The 17,593-nt window shown below is 41.4% G+C and overlaps 1 protein-coding gene across 3 annotated transcripts in view; it reads left to right on the top strand.

Moving 5' to 3' along the window:
• Positions 1–223: 223 nt before the first annotated feature.
• pax2b (paired box 2b) overlaps positions 224–17,593 on the top strand; it is a gene marked incomplete at both ends in the record, with an annotated part of 34,457 nt that continues 17,087 nt past the window's right edge. The window contains 5 exons of one of the 3 annotated variants that reach the window (XM_080454410.1): positions 224–272; positions 1,989–2,154; positions 3,150–3,347; positions 8,835–8,914; positions 9,031–9,150. In XM_080454410.1, the coding sequence (XP_080310536.1) occupies positions 230–272; positions 1,989–2,154; positions 3,150–3,347; positions 8,835–8,914; positions 9,031–9,150 (607 nt within the window). Of the gene's footprint in view, positions 273–1,988; positions 2,155–3,149; positions 3,348–8,834; positions 8,915–9,030; positions 9,161–17,593 lie in introns of all 3 variants that reach the window. The other 2 variants (XM_080454409.1, XM_080454408.1) reach the window with 2 other exon arrangements.

Raw genomic sequence — 17,593 nt, 5'->3', positions numbered from 1 at the left:
GAACGGACTGTTGTTGAAGAAGAAGGAGGAGAAGAAAGGCAACTTTTGCTGGGAGAAGAAGAAGTTGAACGTTGGTCCCGATCGGGTCGTTTCGACTTGGGAGGGGAGGGTCGGTCGAAAAACCGAGAAGAATCAGTTAGAATCTGATTTTTTTCTTCACATTTTTTATCTTTGATAGAAAGGCGAGACGGCGACTTCAGTTGATTATTGCTCTTTCCTCTGCTATCCGATGGATATTCACTGCAAAGCGGACCCCTTTTCGGCGATGCACTGTAAGTAGCATGGCCGTTTGTGTAGTTTGTGCAGATGAATGCACCGTGCATGTATAAGCTGGTTGATATAGTGGTTATCAACCTTTTCAGGCCCCCCAAAATAATCATATTTGAACTGGGACCCCCAAAAATAATCATATTTGAACAATAATATTTGAACTGGGGACCCCCCAAAATAATCATATTTGAACTGGGAATTGTATAGGAGTTGAGGCATTACATTTAGTTTGACTAGGTTCCATACTACATATTGTGAAAATAGCAGATCTACAAGCTCTGGCCTCTGGGAGCTTGTAGATCTGCTATTTTCAAAATGTTTGACAATTTGGCCAATGTTTGACCATTACTTTTGATGCAGCACTGGTCCCACAGGCTGAGAACCACTGATATAATAATACATGCTTATTATAACGGTCTATAACAGTGGATAATGGCACTGTATTGCTTTCAGTGCAAACGTGCATCCTTGTGCATTAAAACTGACACTGTATACGGACTATAGTGCATTTGCATGCAGCAAACCAAAGCACCAAGTGCAGGGGAAACGATCATTAAAATAGCCCCTTTCTTTCGTTCATATTAAAAGCATTCCTGGGATCGTACTGGAAATAATGCTCTCAATAACATCATGATAACTACAATAATTTAAAAAAAAAATGTCTACAGGGCCGAGATTTGCAGAATTTTAAGTCACAAGTAAACAAACAACATACACCTGTCAGGAGTTGGAAACACGCAATTTGATATTATTAGAGTTTCAGCGTGCAGGTTTTATTTACAGTAACCAAATGAACGCAATCAAATGGGTGAAAAAAGTCACCATATAGCACATTAATAACACGTTTTTAATTCGAAATTATTTCACTAGTGTTTCATATAAGCTCCAACACGAGCTATTGTTTTGTTTTTTGGCCTCGTTGTAATTCACTGAATGTGTTTTAAATAATTGATAGCCTCTTCATTTACCAAATAATATGTAATATGAGTAATCAAAGCTCTTTCAATTATTTACAATTACCGTGCGAGGAAAATGGCAGACCTTGCAACTCAATAGCCAACTTGAGACGTGGAGTTTACACGAAAACATAACCTCTAACACAGTGAGAGAATGTTGGGCACTTTAAACCTGTATATCACTTATCCACACTTTAAAGAGTCAGAGCATTAAAACTATAGCATTTAAAATATATATATATTTTCCTGTGACACGGAGGCCTAACCACACATAGGATGGATTTAATATGCTATAACTATACTAAATGCAATGCATTGTGGCAGCTAGCCTGCACATATAGAACAACAGTAGGCTACATAGCCTCAAATATACTGACAGTTACTGCATTATTTAGTAGGCCTATCACTACACTATCGTGATGTAATATATTTAGGTCAGAAATTCTGAATGCCTTTTTTATTAAAGAGCGATATACAGTTTTCATTTATAGTATATATGCAGGCCTATTTAATTGTTTCCAATTAAAGATTAACGCTAAAATATCTCACAAAAACAGGAGCAGATCAAATTGAAGAAATAAAAAATTATTCAATAATACAAATGTTTTAAAAACTATTTATAGTGGTTCAGCATCTCACCGATTTGTTTTATTTATTTATTTATTTGACTATCTAGTTTGGTGTCCATGCATGCAGCATGCTGTCCACAGGCTGTATGTAATGTTAGGGTGCCCTGTGTTTGTGCTGTTGTATCCCACATAGGGCACGGCGGGGTGAACCAGCTCGGCGGGGTGTTTGTGAACGGCAGACCCCTACCTGACGTGGTCCGGCAGAGGATCGTGGAGCTGGCCCACCAGGGGGTCCGGCCCTGCGACATCAGCAGACAGCTGCGGGTCAGTCACGGGTGCGTCAGCAAAATTCTGGGCAGGTAAGGAGGGATGGTGAATAATAAAAAAGAAAAAGTCAGAATCAGAATCACTTTGTTGGCTACAAGTATACTACAAGGAATGGAAATCTGACTTTGCTGTTCATACACAGGCAACTCGCAGGGTTAATTTAGCTCAGATAGGGTAGCCTACACATGGAACCAGGACGCAAACGCACCCGTGACTGACCCGCAGCTGTCTGCTTATGTCGCATGGAACCAAATGGATCATAAGGGTCCATTTGGCTCCATGTGCACCCATATTTGAGTTAAATTATCGCTGAGGATTTTCTGTGTATAGGCTAGCCTACACCGACAAGAATATTCTATCAGGTCAGGTAAGCTAGTGTGTACGGATAAAAAAAAATGAAATGAAAGGAAAACTGAAAGGAGAAGATTCTGATCACACAACATGCATGGGGTTCATGAAACAGGCATTTGACATTGGCTAGAAAGACTTGGATGTAGGCGACATCATCATCATGTATTTTAAGTATTATAGCCTATATGGGAGAAAGCCTTCCACATGTCGAATTATTACTGAGCAGCATGTAGGCTGCACCACATTCAGAATGTTTTAGAAATATTATTAGAAATATCTATAGGCTAATGTGGGTTTATGTGCCCTTATTAACAAAGGCAATATTTGCCAAAATTAATCAACACTTAGCCTAATTTGATTTGCTATATTGAAACTATAGTCGCATTTTTTCTATCAATTGGAGAAGTTTTACGTGGCGTTTTAATTGACAGTTAGGAGAGATTGAAGCCTCTGCATGACTGGATCAGCAATTTGCTGCATGGATAATATTATATTATAAATGTAGGAGAGAGTCGTTTGCAGATTTAATAAATACCTTTCTGAGCTGATGCAAACATCCTCTTGCCAATCAATTCCTAGACATTTTTTTATTTTTATTTTATAAATCACTATTTCATTAATTTTTTTGATCAACAGATTTGGCCTGTCTTGTTTATTTCGTGCATTTCTTTCGCAGATACTACGAGACCGGCAGCATAAAACCCGGAGTCATTGGGGGCTCCAAACCCAAAGTGGCCACCCCCAAAGTAGTGGATAAAATAGCAGACTACAAGAGACAGAACCCCACCATGTTCGCCTGGGAGATCAGAGACAGACTGTTAGCAGAGGGCGTCTGTGACAACGACACCGTTCCAAGCGTCTCGTCAATTAACAGGTAAGAAGAACAGTGATTAACCCCAGTGGTTCTCAGCCTTTTCAGGTCGCAACCCGCCAAAATAATCATATTTAAACTGCATGGGGACCCGCCAAAATAATCATATTTAAACTGGAGACCCACCACCCTGACAAGCAGCTTGGATAAGAGTTGGGCATTACATTTAGTTTGACTGTTCCACAGATAAATATTGTGAAAATGGCAGATCTACAAGCTCGTGTTGCCAGGCGTTGTGAGCTTGTAGATCTGCTATTTTCACGTGTAGTTTGTAGATGGACTATTTTCCAAAAAAGTGCCTCTTTCTTATATTATTTGAAAATTTTGGGTAGTTTGTTGATTATTTTTGATGCAGTGCATGGTCTTTTTCTTGTCTTTCATTTTTTTGTGGATATTAAAATGGTCTTAAAAGTCCTTCCATGAACCACTGGATTAACCTACTAACATAAAAAAAAAGAACATCTCTGAACTGCACACGTTAAGCCGATTCATACGTTACCGATAAAATAACACTTTAAATCGCATATAGGCTATATGGCACGTGATTATTTTTTGTCTTGAACCTTAAACTGTACACAGTAACATCTTTAATGTAAAAAAAAAAAAAAACACATAGCATTGTGAGCTTGTATATCTGCTATTTTTGGCATATGCCCCCGCCCCCACAGAATAAGGTATTTTGGGTTCAAGTGGTTAACAGCAATATGTAATATGATGACCCATTCAGTAGCAAGCAGGACGAATATTCTAATTTCTCGGAATAAAACGTGAGGTTGGTTGTTAAAGAAGAAGAAAAAAATGAGAGCAGCCCACGTAAATTAAGGGGGTCAGAGAGTGCAAATTGAAAATCGTTTATCACAGCAGCCCCCCGCCCCCCCCCACACCCCCATCTCTGTTTAAGTGCACCCACAGCAAGAATATTGTTTGACCAACTTTTTTTGCCCATCGCATGAGGGTGGTCTCAGAGGTGCAATTCAATCTCTCAGACCAAACTCCCTCAACAATCAGCAGTACATCTAAAGGACTGAGTGAATCTGTCTAGATGAAAACCGATCAATATTCGGTGACCACCAGATCCCGTGGCACTCACTATAAAGCAGGGCAATTTTCTTTAGCCTCATCTAATGTGTGGGGTAGACGGTATAGACCAGTGTGGTTCTCAACCTTTTCAGGCCGTGACCCCCCAAAATAATGATATTTGAACTGGGGACCCCCCACCCTGACAAGGCAAGCACTTGGAGTTGTAGGAGTTGAGGCATTATATTTAGTTTGTTTGACTCAGTTCCACAGATAAATATTGTGGAAAATAGCCGATCTACAAGCTCCAAATGCCTCGCCATGGGAGGTGTTGTGAGCTTGTAGATCTGCTATTTACCAGTTTGTATATATAGGCTATAGTTTGTTGATTACTTTTGAGTAATAAAAATAATAAAAATGTCCTTAAATTGTCACTTCACTGTCATCTGGGGACCCCTCCCAAATCATTTGGGGACCCCCCCTGGGTCCCGACCCACAGGTTGAGAATCACTGGTGTAGAGTTTTTTTTAGGGGAGGAGGTTGCCTGCCTTTGGTGGGAAATGGCTTGACCACTACTGTTGGCTATAAGGAATTGACTCGTACCAAAAAACACATTAAGAACCCATCACCGTTCAAATGTGTTCAGAAGCCTTTCCTTTCCTTTCGTTCTGTGATGGCGCCTCTAATTCAACTTCAATGACTTGGAATTGTATTTTTTTCAAAAAAATAAATAAATAATAAAAACGTTTATCTGTATAGGCACATGGGGTGCAATTATAGTTCGAATGTCAAACCGATATTTTGAAATCGTTTCGTTTATTATGGTTTTCTTTATTTAATTAATGTCAATCAAATGTTAAGTGTGCTAAATAAATAATAACTGTGTTAGTTAAAAACTAAAAAACTAAACTAAACGTCCAAAACGACGCTTATAAAGCTCCCATATAATCTGAAGGGGAGCCAGCAATAGCTATACTTTACAAACATTTAGTAGGCTATATATAACTTCAAATCTCTCAACAATCTGAACCTCCTGTTGATTTGAACGCACGGGTCCATCTGGTTCCATTTAGTTAAATTAATACTCAGCTATGTCATGTCAGCACCTTCACTTTAAGATATAAAAATAATAAGTAAACAAACACCAATACATAACCTACATTTGAAGATGGAAGCGCATGGCATGACCCCGCCCCCTCTACAAACCTGATTTATACCCCGTGGTACGACGGTGTAGCGCGTCGGAAAAATGTGTGTAAGCTCACACAATGCAACACTTTGTGAGCTTGTAGATCGGCTCGCTCTTTCCGTCGCGCGACGCCGCTGTACGACGAAGTATAAATCGGGCTACTACACACCATACACACACCACCAAACCCCCCCCAACCCCCTGCACCCCCCCCCCCCCCCACCCTCTACAACCCCCCCACCCTGCCAGAGATCTCCTGGTGATGAACTTTGGTTAAGAGGCACTGTTCCATAGAGCCACAGCATCAGCATTACATTTTAATGAGCTGATGGGAGAGCATGGACAGCTCCACACAAGACATCTTTTAAATAGAGAAAGGGGGCTGAAGAAAATTCATTTCATGCTTCGTGGTTGCTTAAAAAGGCCCATTTAAGGAGGGCTCAGACACATCACACATGTATGTGATAAATTTCAAAATGTACATTAATATCATTAAAAGACCCATATAAAGTTCTTTCTTTTTTTTCTCTTTTTTTTACAATTCTAATTAAAGGCTTGGATATTTTTGGGCTGAGGGACCTTAGGTGTCTTTGTTTACGTAGGAAATTAAATTGTGAACACAATGAACTTTAATTCTATTAGCCAGTGAAGAGACCTACTTTGAATTCCCCTCAATGCATAATGCTGAATACTTTTTTTTTTGTCATAAAGCAGTCTTCTGAGCAGATTAAATGTAAGATTTCAACGCTTTTTCCACATCATTCTCACTCCATTGCAACACATGCATGCACACACACGTGCACACGCATAACACACACACACAACACACACAATGAGGCATACACAAAATAACAAAAATGAATGCACACGCACACACACAAGAAGAAAGAGAGATATTGCTTTTTGACTTAACTCGCGCTAAATATTTCCATGCATGTTGTGAACTCCTAAAGTAATGATCTGCAGAAATCAATGAAAATGCTCATTTCATTAGCGGGCTGTGCATTAGATCAGCTTATAGTATCACACCTTGTGTTGTGTTTGTTTATAAAGAACATTGGAGTCAGTTGAGATGTTTCAGCTCACAAACAACACCCACATAAATGAGTATAGCTATTGATAATGGTCAAGCTCTCACTTCCCAGTTACTTAACCCATTAAAACCGGGAAAGGATCTGTGTCATTTTAGATTTTAGCTATATATATATATATATATATAGCACATTGGTTGGCTATTCAAAAATAGCAGATATTACAAGCTCATGAGCTTGTATATCTGATTTTTTTTAAATCGTAAATTGTTTTGCAAATCTTTGAATATATATATATTTTTTATGCGAACATTTTTAACTCAAATCTTTGCTTCATGGGGGTTCCTGGAACAAAATATTTTAAGATGGGGTCGGCGGCCAAATATAATTTTGGGGGTCCTTGACATGAAAAAGTTTGACCTCCACGGACATAGCAACATACGTTTTTCCGACTGTTTAGAAGACATTTGTAGAATCGGCCTCAGATCTTAATGGGATAAATGGGACTTGCTGTCGTACAAGCTAACACAGAGGTGTATTCCTATAGTCAAAGGCAATTGAGGAAAAAAAGGTAACCACTGGAGCTATAAGGCTTTTTCTAGACAGACAGCTGTGACTGAGAACAGTATAGTGGGTTTCTGTGGCAGACTGTCTGACCTCAGGACTGTTGACAAAAGAAGGTGTTCTATTTAAACACGTTTCCCCTGCATGCATTATTAAATGCTACAGAGATAGTGTTGTACTGTTTGTGTCTGGGCTACCGCAAGGAATTACCAACAACAAGTAACGCTACCCTCGCTATAGTAGACATAAAAAAGGTCCTCAATGGCGCTCAATAATATTGATTCAGAAGTAAAGCAATTTTAATATTTCTTCAGGGGATTTTCAGCAACAGCCAAGTCATTAATTCATTCTCCCAAATTGCTTATTCAATATCAGGAACATGGATCCCAAATAAAGTATTTGAATTTATGTAGCACACACAAGTCAAGGGGTCGAATAACTGTTATGGCGAGAATTGAAAAAAAAAAAAATTAAAACATCAATATCTGGTCTCTGGGAAGGCTTGTTGTTAGATAGCCTTGCCCCCAAGGAGAGTTTTGACAGTGTTGGATATATATTCTCCCACTCGCCTCTAGCACCTACCATATCAATACCCAGATAATCTGACGTATCTCAGAATTATACGGAAGCCCTTAAGTGTCAGAAAACAACATCGCAAGAAAGTACTATAGATTTAAAATATTCTTAATCCGGGAGTCATTATCTCTCTTTCGATCGATTTTACACCAGGCCACAGTGACTCTGTATGTATTTTCTATCTATAAGAGGATTTAAAAAAAAAAGAAAAGCAGTTGAGGAATTATATCATAAACAGCACAGCACTACTATGCTCACTCAGCAAATAAACCAAGCCAAAACAAAGGTGTACGCGCTCTGGTCCTCACCCGACCTCCTTTAGCTTATGTTCTAAAATAGGTCCTGTGTCATATATGATGAATAGTTTTAAAGTTTACAAATTATTGTGACAGCTCCCTTTCTCCCCGAGTGCCATTCAGATTAAAGGAATCTAATGCTGGCGTAAGCTTGTGCAAGGCAATAAGGAACTATTGCTTTCCTGTCACATATAATTTATAGCTTTCTATTTGCATCTGCTTGCCCGTGTGACTAATCCCCAACTTTTTCTCCCCAAGCCCCGATCAATACAACCTCATCCGCATTGGCACTTGGGGGCTGGTGGTTCTACAGAGATGTTTGATCTGGGGAAGCAAAGGGCCAGCATTCTCAGATATACCCCTATAAACCTCTCCTTAGTGGGAGGGAGGGAAATAGGGAGGGAAGGAATGGAGGAGGAAAGAGAGAGAGAGAGAGAGAGAGAGAGAGAGAGACGAGAGGGGGCTGATTAGTGCAGGCCAGGTAGAGTCAGTGAAGCTGATCATTGAGGTGAATTGATGTGATTTCATGCTTTGTTTGCAAGATCACTCAGACCAAAAGACCAAAAGACTTTTCTCTATATCACCACCTTAAATGTGGACTAGATCCATTCCTATGAATCGGTTGGGTTTGATATCTCACTCGAACATGTGGTCCTACATGCGTACCGTCTGTGGTACTGGTGGCGATGCCTTCCTAATGGGTAACAAATTGGTGTGACCAAACAACACTATGACACAATTTGAATTGCCTGCTTCAATGGAAAAAAATGTCAGCCAGGCAAACGTGCTCATAACAGATCCTTTTGTTGTTATGTAGGATCATCCGAACTAAAGTCCAGCAACCGTTCCATCCCTCTCCTGATGGGACGTCCCTGTCAACGCCGGGTCATACCATTGGTAAGATGTCAGGTCTACTGCATCAGCTTCAATAACACACACATTTATGTCTTGATTATAAATGCTCATAGGTCGAACTCTGCATCATAAAAGTTTCATTTCGCTTTTATTTCCAGTACCAAGCAACGCCTCTCCGCCTGTAACTAGCGTTTCCAATGACCCCGTTGGGTCCTACTCCATCAACGGGATTCTGGGCATTCCACGGTCAAACGGCGAAAAGAGGAAAAGAGATGAAGGTAAGAGGAAGTACTTTTCACGTTTTAGCGCTGGAAGTAGGCTGTGTTAATGTGGAGTACAGAAATCGGCTAAATTGCAAATGTATGGAACATATTATTTAGCTATAAGAAATTAGCAGCTATATATTGTATTGTAAAAAGCACCTTACTGAACTCTCACTGTAGCGTGGAAAGATGTGTCTGCTACTAAAGCTCAACAACACAAAAAGAAACACACCACCCAAATCTGAACCTTGTTATATCGGCACGTCAATCTGGCAAGGAGCCTTTCTTTTTTTATTTGAAGACACGACCTCCACTGTTGTCTCCTGCAATTAATCTTTATGGAGGTGATTAAGAGGCTTTAGATAATTACATGTCAAGATGATGTAGCCAACCACCCAGGTCAGTCAAGGAAGCAGCGCTACTACCTCCGTGGAGGAGGTTTCAGCAAAAAAAAGCCCCTCCACTTCTTCTGCTGAAGTAGGAGGTTAGTGGATATAGCGTTGGCCTGAGGCGATATAGATTATTGGCTCTGTAAGCAATAGGCTTTCTTAATGTCACTACATGAGCACTAGCTGACGAGAATAGCTAAACAGGACACACCCGCAGTCCTGCGCTGTTGAGAGGCGTGTGTTGTTGACATGGAGGGATGAAGCATGGCTCCTGGAAGAGGCAGTTAACTGAAAACGGGGTTCGGGGAAACCGGCCCCCCCCCTCCCCTTTAGTTCTGCAGCAATTTGGGGCACGAGCTAATCGGGGAACGGCAGTGGTTTACGTAGCGTTTTCTTTGTTCTTGTGTGAGAAGCACAGGGTTTTTCTTTTTTTGGGGGGTGGAGGGGGGGGATATTGAGTGGAATTGATGTTTTGTGTGTGCGCGTGCAGGGAGGGAGGATGACTAATGACCTGTCAGAGGTAGATTTCCTGGCAAAGATATAAAAAAAAGAAAAAAACAGCATGACGTGGACATGGCAAATGACATAATCAAGTCTTCCCCCCCCTGTAAAGAGATGCAATCGCGAGGCATAATGCAAACGTCTGGTATTTCCCAGAGTTCATTTTCAGCCATTCTGGGTCCCTCTGATATTAGCCAGGGTGTAATGTCTAGTCACTGAATGATAGAATGCACACATTTCTATGCAGATTGCTACTGAAGGGCAAAGAGGTATTAAAGGGCACAGAGAGGAATAAGGTGTGCGTGTGCGTGCGTGAGAGAGAGAGAAGAGAGAGAGAGAGCGAGAGAGAGAGAGTGAGTGAGGGGGCTAACCTGTTTTGTGGAGGTCTTCTAGGTGACAGCCCCATGTTTCTATGGCTATTCAGTCTCAAATGATCCCTCTGATGTGGTGCCATTTCTGTGATTTAGATGGTCGGCCAGCATTACGAGGAAAGGGAAGAAAGCTGTGTGTGTGTGTCCGTGTGCATGTGTGGCCGTGTACACGTGTGTGTAAAAGTGTGTGTGTCGGTGTTAGGGTAGCTGTGGTTCTTATATACTTTCCCATCCTCCCCACCTAGAACCGGAGGGGCAGGGATACTTTATCTTTCCAAAACATAAACCCCAGGCCTTGGCCACGCGCACGCGCACGCGCACACACACACACACACACACACACACACACACACACACACACACACACACACACACACACACACACACACACACACACACACACACACACACAGCATCAAAACAGTGCTTCAAAAACAATGTCTCGCCTCAAGGCACAGTTTGTAAGAATAGTATATTACATACAATGCTACCCTCTAGATAGCATATTGTCCTATTGCTGCCTGGCTCTTTCTAAAGCGCACCTTAGCAAACGACAGCCTGTATTTGTGTTCGTCAACGTATTGTAAATGATATGTCAAAAATTGCTTGCTGAAATCAAATAGCTTATAAGTGAAACGATACAATGCTACAACCTCATGGTCGGCCATCTTGGCGTTTTGTGGTCTTTTTGGGTTGATATGGTAGCTTGTGTTTTAAGATTGTCTTGTTTGTTGTGCAGACGTATTCTTGCACCGCTCAGTAGGCAGTAGTCTATAGTCAGTTAATGCCTGGATTAAATTTCCCCCACTGCACAGTAGCGTGAGAATGCCTGAGCCCTATTTAACTTGGTAAGCCTCATGATGATTATAGCACGAGAAGTCATTATCAGGGGTTGAAAACACGAGCAAAAAATGAGCAGAGGACAGGAGGGGAGGCTGTGTGTGTGTGTGTGTGTGTGTGTGTGTGTGTGTGTGTGTGTGTGTGTGTGTGTGTGTGTGTGTGTGTGTGTGTGTGTGTGTGTGTGTGTGTGTGTGTGTGTGTGTGTGTGTGTGTGTGTGTGTGTGTGTGTGTGTACGGTGCCAGCGAAATAGATTGGCTGTGTAGCCCAGAGTATTTGTTTTTTAGGATGTGCTGTGGCTCTCTGCCAGGAAGGGAGACGGCTCCTAAGTTCCAAGTCAGCAGTGCCCTTAGAAAAAAAAAAAGGTCCCCATTACAGGAGGGATGTAGAGATAATGTAGTGTGACACACGTTATGTACACTGGGTCTCGGCAAGAGGAGCTTCAGGGACACAGGTGTCATAAGACCCATTAATCTGCCATTGTCACGTGTTATTGCAAATTAAAAGTAGCATGTTACACTTGGCAGCTATTGTTGCCGATGGAGTGGGGGAGAGAGACCCCTCGAGATTGCGTCTTCGGTGACCATGGCTGTCCGTGCGCTTAACAAAGTGACATGTATGAGAATTTGCAATTCTGCAGAGGAAAGCTATTACCTCACAGATTAACATCCAAGTACCCAGCAACGACCCCCCCCCCCCCCCCCCCATCCATTCTCAACCCCACCACCCCCACTCTTTCTGACAGCGTAGGGTTCAAGAAAGACAAAGGAAATAGCTTAAGGAGCTACCGTTCTACTCTGCTAGCGATGGTTTTGCATAAAACAAAAAAATGATTCTAATCCAAAACAGCAAACTGTACAGTGACACAGATACAGTATACTGCATACAGCTGTATAGGTTGACTATTGCTCTCATTGACGTTCTTGTTCAAATTATTGCTATAAGTGAATATTCTACGAAGCTGAATGCACAGGTTGGAGGTTTCATGAGGACATGCAATGGCCAAATGGAAAGAATGACAATCTATGAACTGTGTCCGCTCTTTTTAAAGTCATATCACACACCCTTTCAGATCACCCACGAATTGCACAATCAAGAATTGCAGGCCGTTCTTAATTCCAACCATTGTAAAGACCTCCCTGCTTTTGTGTCGGGGGCCTTCTTGATTTATGAGGAAAATACTGAGAGAGAAATTTCATGATAAGACGATCATCATACATTTTAAAAGCCAACAACAATAGCCAGTGGCAGTCAGGATGAATGTGATTCTGTGCTTCAGTAGCTGTTGAATTAATTATTTCTCATCTCTGAGTGTCATGAGGAGTGAACAGTGAGTAGAGATGAGTGATGGAGCAGGCCAGAATCACAGCTCGCTTCATGTCTTAGCATCTGTTTGGGTGAGAGCTAAAACCAGCACAGGAACTCAGTTCACAGCGTAATGTCAGACAGACAGCACGCTGATCTGCACCAACAAATTAGATTAATAAAGCCTTTAAATGCCTAGTAACATCTCTGCAAATTAATATAACCTACGTTAAGTCATGTTACTGCTTCTCCCTTACGGTTCTTCATGCGGATGCTAAAGATATGATCACAATTAGCTCAAAACAAGATAAAAGGGAACTTTTCCCTTCTTTCTTGTATGTGGAAATGTGCAGGCTGAGCATGTAAACATTCCATCTGCAATATTTGAATTTGTTTACATAATCAAAACGTTCCAATTAGGACAAATGCATCTGAGCTCTTCCAATTTGATGCAAATGAGCACTAATTTGATTTCATTTGAGGCAAAAATTGAATCAAGCCGTAAAGGATGGAGGTGTATTACAACTAGATACATAACGATCTGTTAAGCGAACATGAGCGTATGTACATTGATGTGTTACTATGTACCACACTAGCAGACTTGGAAGACTTTAAAGATTAGTCTGATACCCCCTCACAAAGACAATTTGTCATAAGTCAGAGACTTTAGCAAGATTTAGCAAAGACTACAAATCTTTCAGGGTCACTATGTGCAATAATACTACTGGATTCAATACAAGAAGAAGAGTTGTTGAAAAATTGAGCAGGAACAGAAGCAACCTTTGGCCACAACTGCCCTTATGTATGCGGTGACTTCCTGTTTGTTGCTGGAGAGAGCCCAGCTATTGGCAAAGTTCACGTCATTGAACTTTACATGAGCATGTGCCAAGATGGCTAACGGCTTCAGATAATATTAAACAGGTTTGATTTTATTGGAACGTCAATACGAGAAAAAGACTGACTTATGACAGCCCAGACTGAGTTTTAGAACAACCAAAATGATCGAGGTGTTGGAAGCGTGCTACAACCTCGCTTTTTCCTCAGACATTGAAAATGTGTCTGGTGGTGTACGACAGTGAAATGACTTGAAAGGTTGTTTGATGTTGTTTGATCAGTATTATTGAACCACTCCAATCCTACACATGTTGTTGACCAGGGTCCTACATAGGTTTGTACATGGTCCCCTCCTTTTTTTTGCCTCTACCAAATCTCTTTGCTGTTTGCCTATTTTCACAGATAGTTCATGCACAGAGTAGGTACGCTATAGGTTTCATGTGGCTAAACGAGGAGCCGATGAGAGGAATGAACTCGTAGAGGGGCTTTGGTGACCTCAAAGTGCCAGCTCACATCCCTGTGCCTCTTAACAAGGACGATTGACTTAAATATGTTGCCCAACCGATTAGTCTGCAACTTTCCTCCTTCAGGGGTTCATTGTCTTTATTGAACTCACACCATTAGCAGCTACCATTCAACCTGGTGTTGACATTCTGACATGCCCCTCCTCATACATAAGGCTGCTATAATAGCGCTGCAACTGTCAATTATCTTCTTAGCGATTATTTTATTGATTTATTTTCCAATTAATCGCATAATCGAGAACAAATCAACATGAAACATTTTGAACACTTTTTTTGTTGTTGAATAGAGTACATCGATTGGTCTGATTAAGCACAAGTATGTAATACTTTGTCGTACAACGGCGTTACATGCACACATGGAAATAGTGTGTTACATGGAAATAGTGAGAACAACTGATCTAGAAGCTCACAATGCGTCGCGACATGACGTGTGGTGAGCTTGTTGAGATCTGCTGTTTCAATATTTTTTCAATCTAAATGATTTTTATTTGTTAAAATCAATTAAATCGATTAGTTCAATTAACTGTTGCACCCCTATTTGTTTTCAGTTTTCTTTGGCAGGCAGGCAGGCACTCGATCAGTCAGTCAGTCAGTCAGTCAGTCAGTCAGTCAGTCAGTCAGTCAGTCAGTCAGTCAGTCAGTCAGTCAGTCTCACTCTCCCCAGCCCCAGAATTGCGTCGGCTCAGCCTCCTGCCAGGGGTCGTGACCTATGGGTGCCAAACCCGCAGAGAGGAGTCTGCTTCATAGAGCTGGTTATCTGATCTGATAGAAGCCGCTCCCTCGTTACCAGAGTGTTAACACAGACTGATGTCAAGATGAATACACTCAACTCCGCCGGTGATCAATAAACGACCATTGCGGGGGACAACCGCGTAATACTGGGACAAAAGCCGCTGTGGTCAAAGATTAGTGGTGTTGCATAACAGGCAGAGTGGAACATGTCAAAACAATGGCCTGTTGGATCATAATAGCGAATGTAAAGCAGTTTATGTGCGTCTGTTTTCTTGTACTTGTTGAGTGATGAATACTTTTTGGCTTTGGCTTATTAGAAAGCATGACATGGATTCATGTACCTTGAGGAAATGGAATTAAAAGGCTGCATTAAGTGAGTTAATGTCACGAGGACCTTCACCGTGGAAATATGGTCATTGTAGTACTAGTCTTGGCTTAGGTGCATATCATTGGAAATGCAAATGTTATGGGTGTACTAGTAAAAGACAGCAGTTGCGATTGTCGCTGTAATTTGAGGAGGTGTAAGAGAGTTCAGGGTTCACCTGGGATGGATCATTTTGCGTGTGGGAAGTGTATTCCACAGAGGTGAATGACAAATGTAGTGGTATTGATTATGCTTGCTACTCAGGCTGGCTGATGGAAAGTAATTAATGACTCTATTTGCTTTGGTACCAAAGAGAACAATTGAGTTTGATAAAGTGACAAGCAATGGCTTAACCACTTTAAACCTGGCATCTCTATCATGTCATCATAGGCAAACATTGTCTTCTAAAATAAAAAGCAGTCCTACAAGCTCACAACGCATCGCAATGTGAGCTTGTAAGTTGGCTATTTTCGAAAGGTTTTGAATAGGGCTTAAGTAATTAAGGTGAGGGTCGTGATTGTGGCTGTCCTGGTAACTTCCCTTAATACGATCTATGATCTTATAATTCTCAGGAACATAGCTGATCACATGGCGGATCAATGGTGTAGACTGGGGTGGGCAATCTTTTCGGGCACATGATCACTTAGACGTTTTTCATTGGCTGGCGTGATCACCCAGTGCCAGACTGTGAAAACCACATTTGCTTTTACTCTTTATTATATTATATTATAGCTAATAAGAATAATGCAAGCATAGATTAAGTCAATAATATAACATTAAACCTAACAAAGAATGAGTCAATAATGTAATATGAGTAATAAAGGTTAAATACATTCTGACTGGGGAGAAATGTTTTATGCACATCAAACAATAATAGTAAATTATGGTTATTTTTCATCAACTCAATTAATCACCTCAATATCTAATCACCTGTGTTTGCTCAAAAAGCAATGGTTGCTCACCCCCTGGTCTAGACACAACTGAGAAATGTTCTGTTTCTGGCCCTTTGCGAGTCTGCTGAAACTTGCATCTGTTCATTCATACATATTTATTTAGCCATTGACCATGACTCACGTTATACTTGACATTACTGTACCATTCATTATCATTACCGATCATTTTCCAAAGCATACCATGGTTTGTTTGATGTTCAAGGAAGCCACTGGACTCCATTCATTTCAGTTCAGTATAAAAATCAACTTGCGCACTTGAAACTTGCTTGACATAGGTAAATCGACACACTAAATATAATTTCTTGCCGAAAATAGTCCCAGGAGAAAAGGTTTATGAAAACAAAATCAAACAACTCTACTTCTAAACTGCACAGGGATGTTTAGTCAACATTGACTAAATTATTCAGGTAAGTTCGGTAATGTTTTAATGACTTGGAGAAAATGTGAACAAATGTGAAATCTAAAACTAAAGCCTTTAACAGTAAAATAGTCTATGATAATGTACAACATATGGCTGAAGGTGTGAATAGACAATGACATGTTTGATGGTGGTTATGGTCCTTTAAGTCCACTAATCTGTACAGTCACAAAATCTCCAAAGTAAACAATGAGGCGTAAAAGGTCGGAAAAAGTAATTTGCCCATTTCTGGCCTATAATTTGTGTGAGGCATATTTGCAGATACCAGCTAACCTTGAACATAGTTTCAGCAAGACATACCGTATGTGTGCACACCAGATGCACGCACGCACACACACGCGCACACACGCACACGCACACGCACACACACACACACACACACACACACACACACACACACACACACACACACACACACACACACAAGCGTGTACGTACGGATGGGACTGCACTCTCAAGTCTCTTTATAGCCCCTCGATACGTTTAGTTCTTAATGGGAGTCAGGTTCATCCTCTGGCCTCAGCCGGTTGAAGAAAGGTCAAGCAGCAGAATAGAATGGCAATAACCCTCCCAAATGGTACCATCACGGAGACATGATTGATCAATTGAATTCCATTGGCAGAGAAAAATGTGGGGATTAAGTAGAGTATTATACGCACAATGAGTTGAGGCATGATGTTCATTTCAAGTTCATTTCAGCTCCCTCTTTGCCACCAGATCAGGCAATCAATAGGGGCCTTGCATATCATATATCACCCGCTCTCCCGCCGAGGAGAGAACATAATCTGCCGCAAATTTAGAATGACAGATTTGTAAGGGACTCGCAGGGATCTGGGATCCGGGGGTAAAAAAAAAAGGAGGCCCTAACACCTCAGCCACCATAGCCAGGACGCAAGGGGAGGGGAGGGATGGTGAAGGCCTGGAGAGGTGGGCTAAAAGCCTGATTATGCTGAGCTAATAGCTGATCTGCAAGCTCAGCGCTGCGAGGCGCCGTGAGCTTGCAGATCGGCTATTTTCGATGTGCCCGCACGCAAGTATATAAATCAGGCATAAGGCTTGGAGGGATGGCAGAGGGCTGAGGAGGGTGGTAGAGACGAAGGCAGGGTGGGTGATGTGCGTGTGTGTGTGTGTGTGTGTGTGTGTGTGTGTGTGTGTGTGTGTGTGTGTGTGTGTGTGTGTGTGTGTGTGTGTGTGTGTGTGTGCGAGTGTGTGTGTGCGCGTGCGCACAT

The sequence above is a fragment of the Gymnoscopelus braueri genome (assembly GCF_963280865.1).
Source record: "Gymnoscopelus braueri genome assembly, chromosome: 17".
Classification (NCBI taxonomy): domain Eukaryota; kingdom Metazoa; phylum Chordata; class Actinopteri; order Myctophiformes; family Myctophidae; genus Gymnoscopelus; species Gymnoscopelus braueri.
This window is presented reverse-complemented; position numbering and strand designations above follow the sequence as displayed.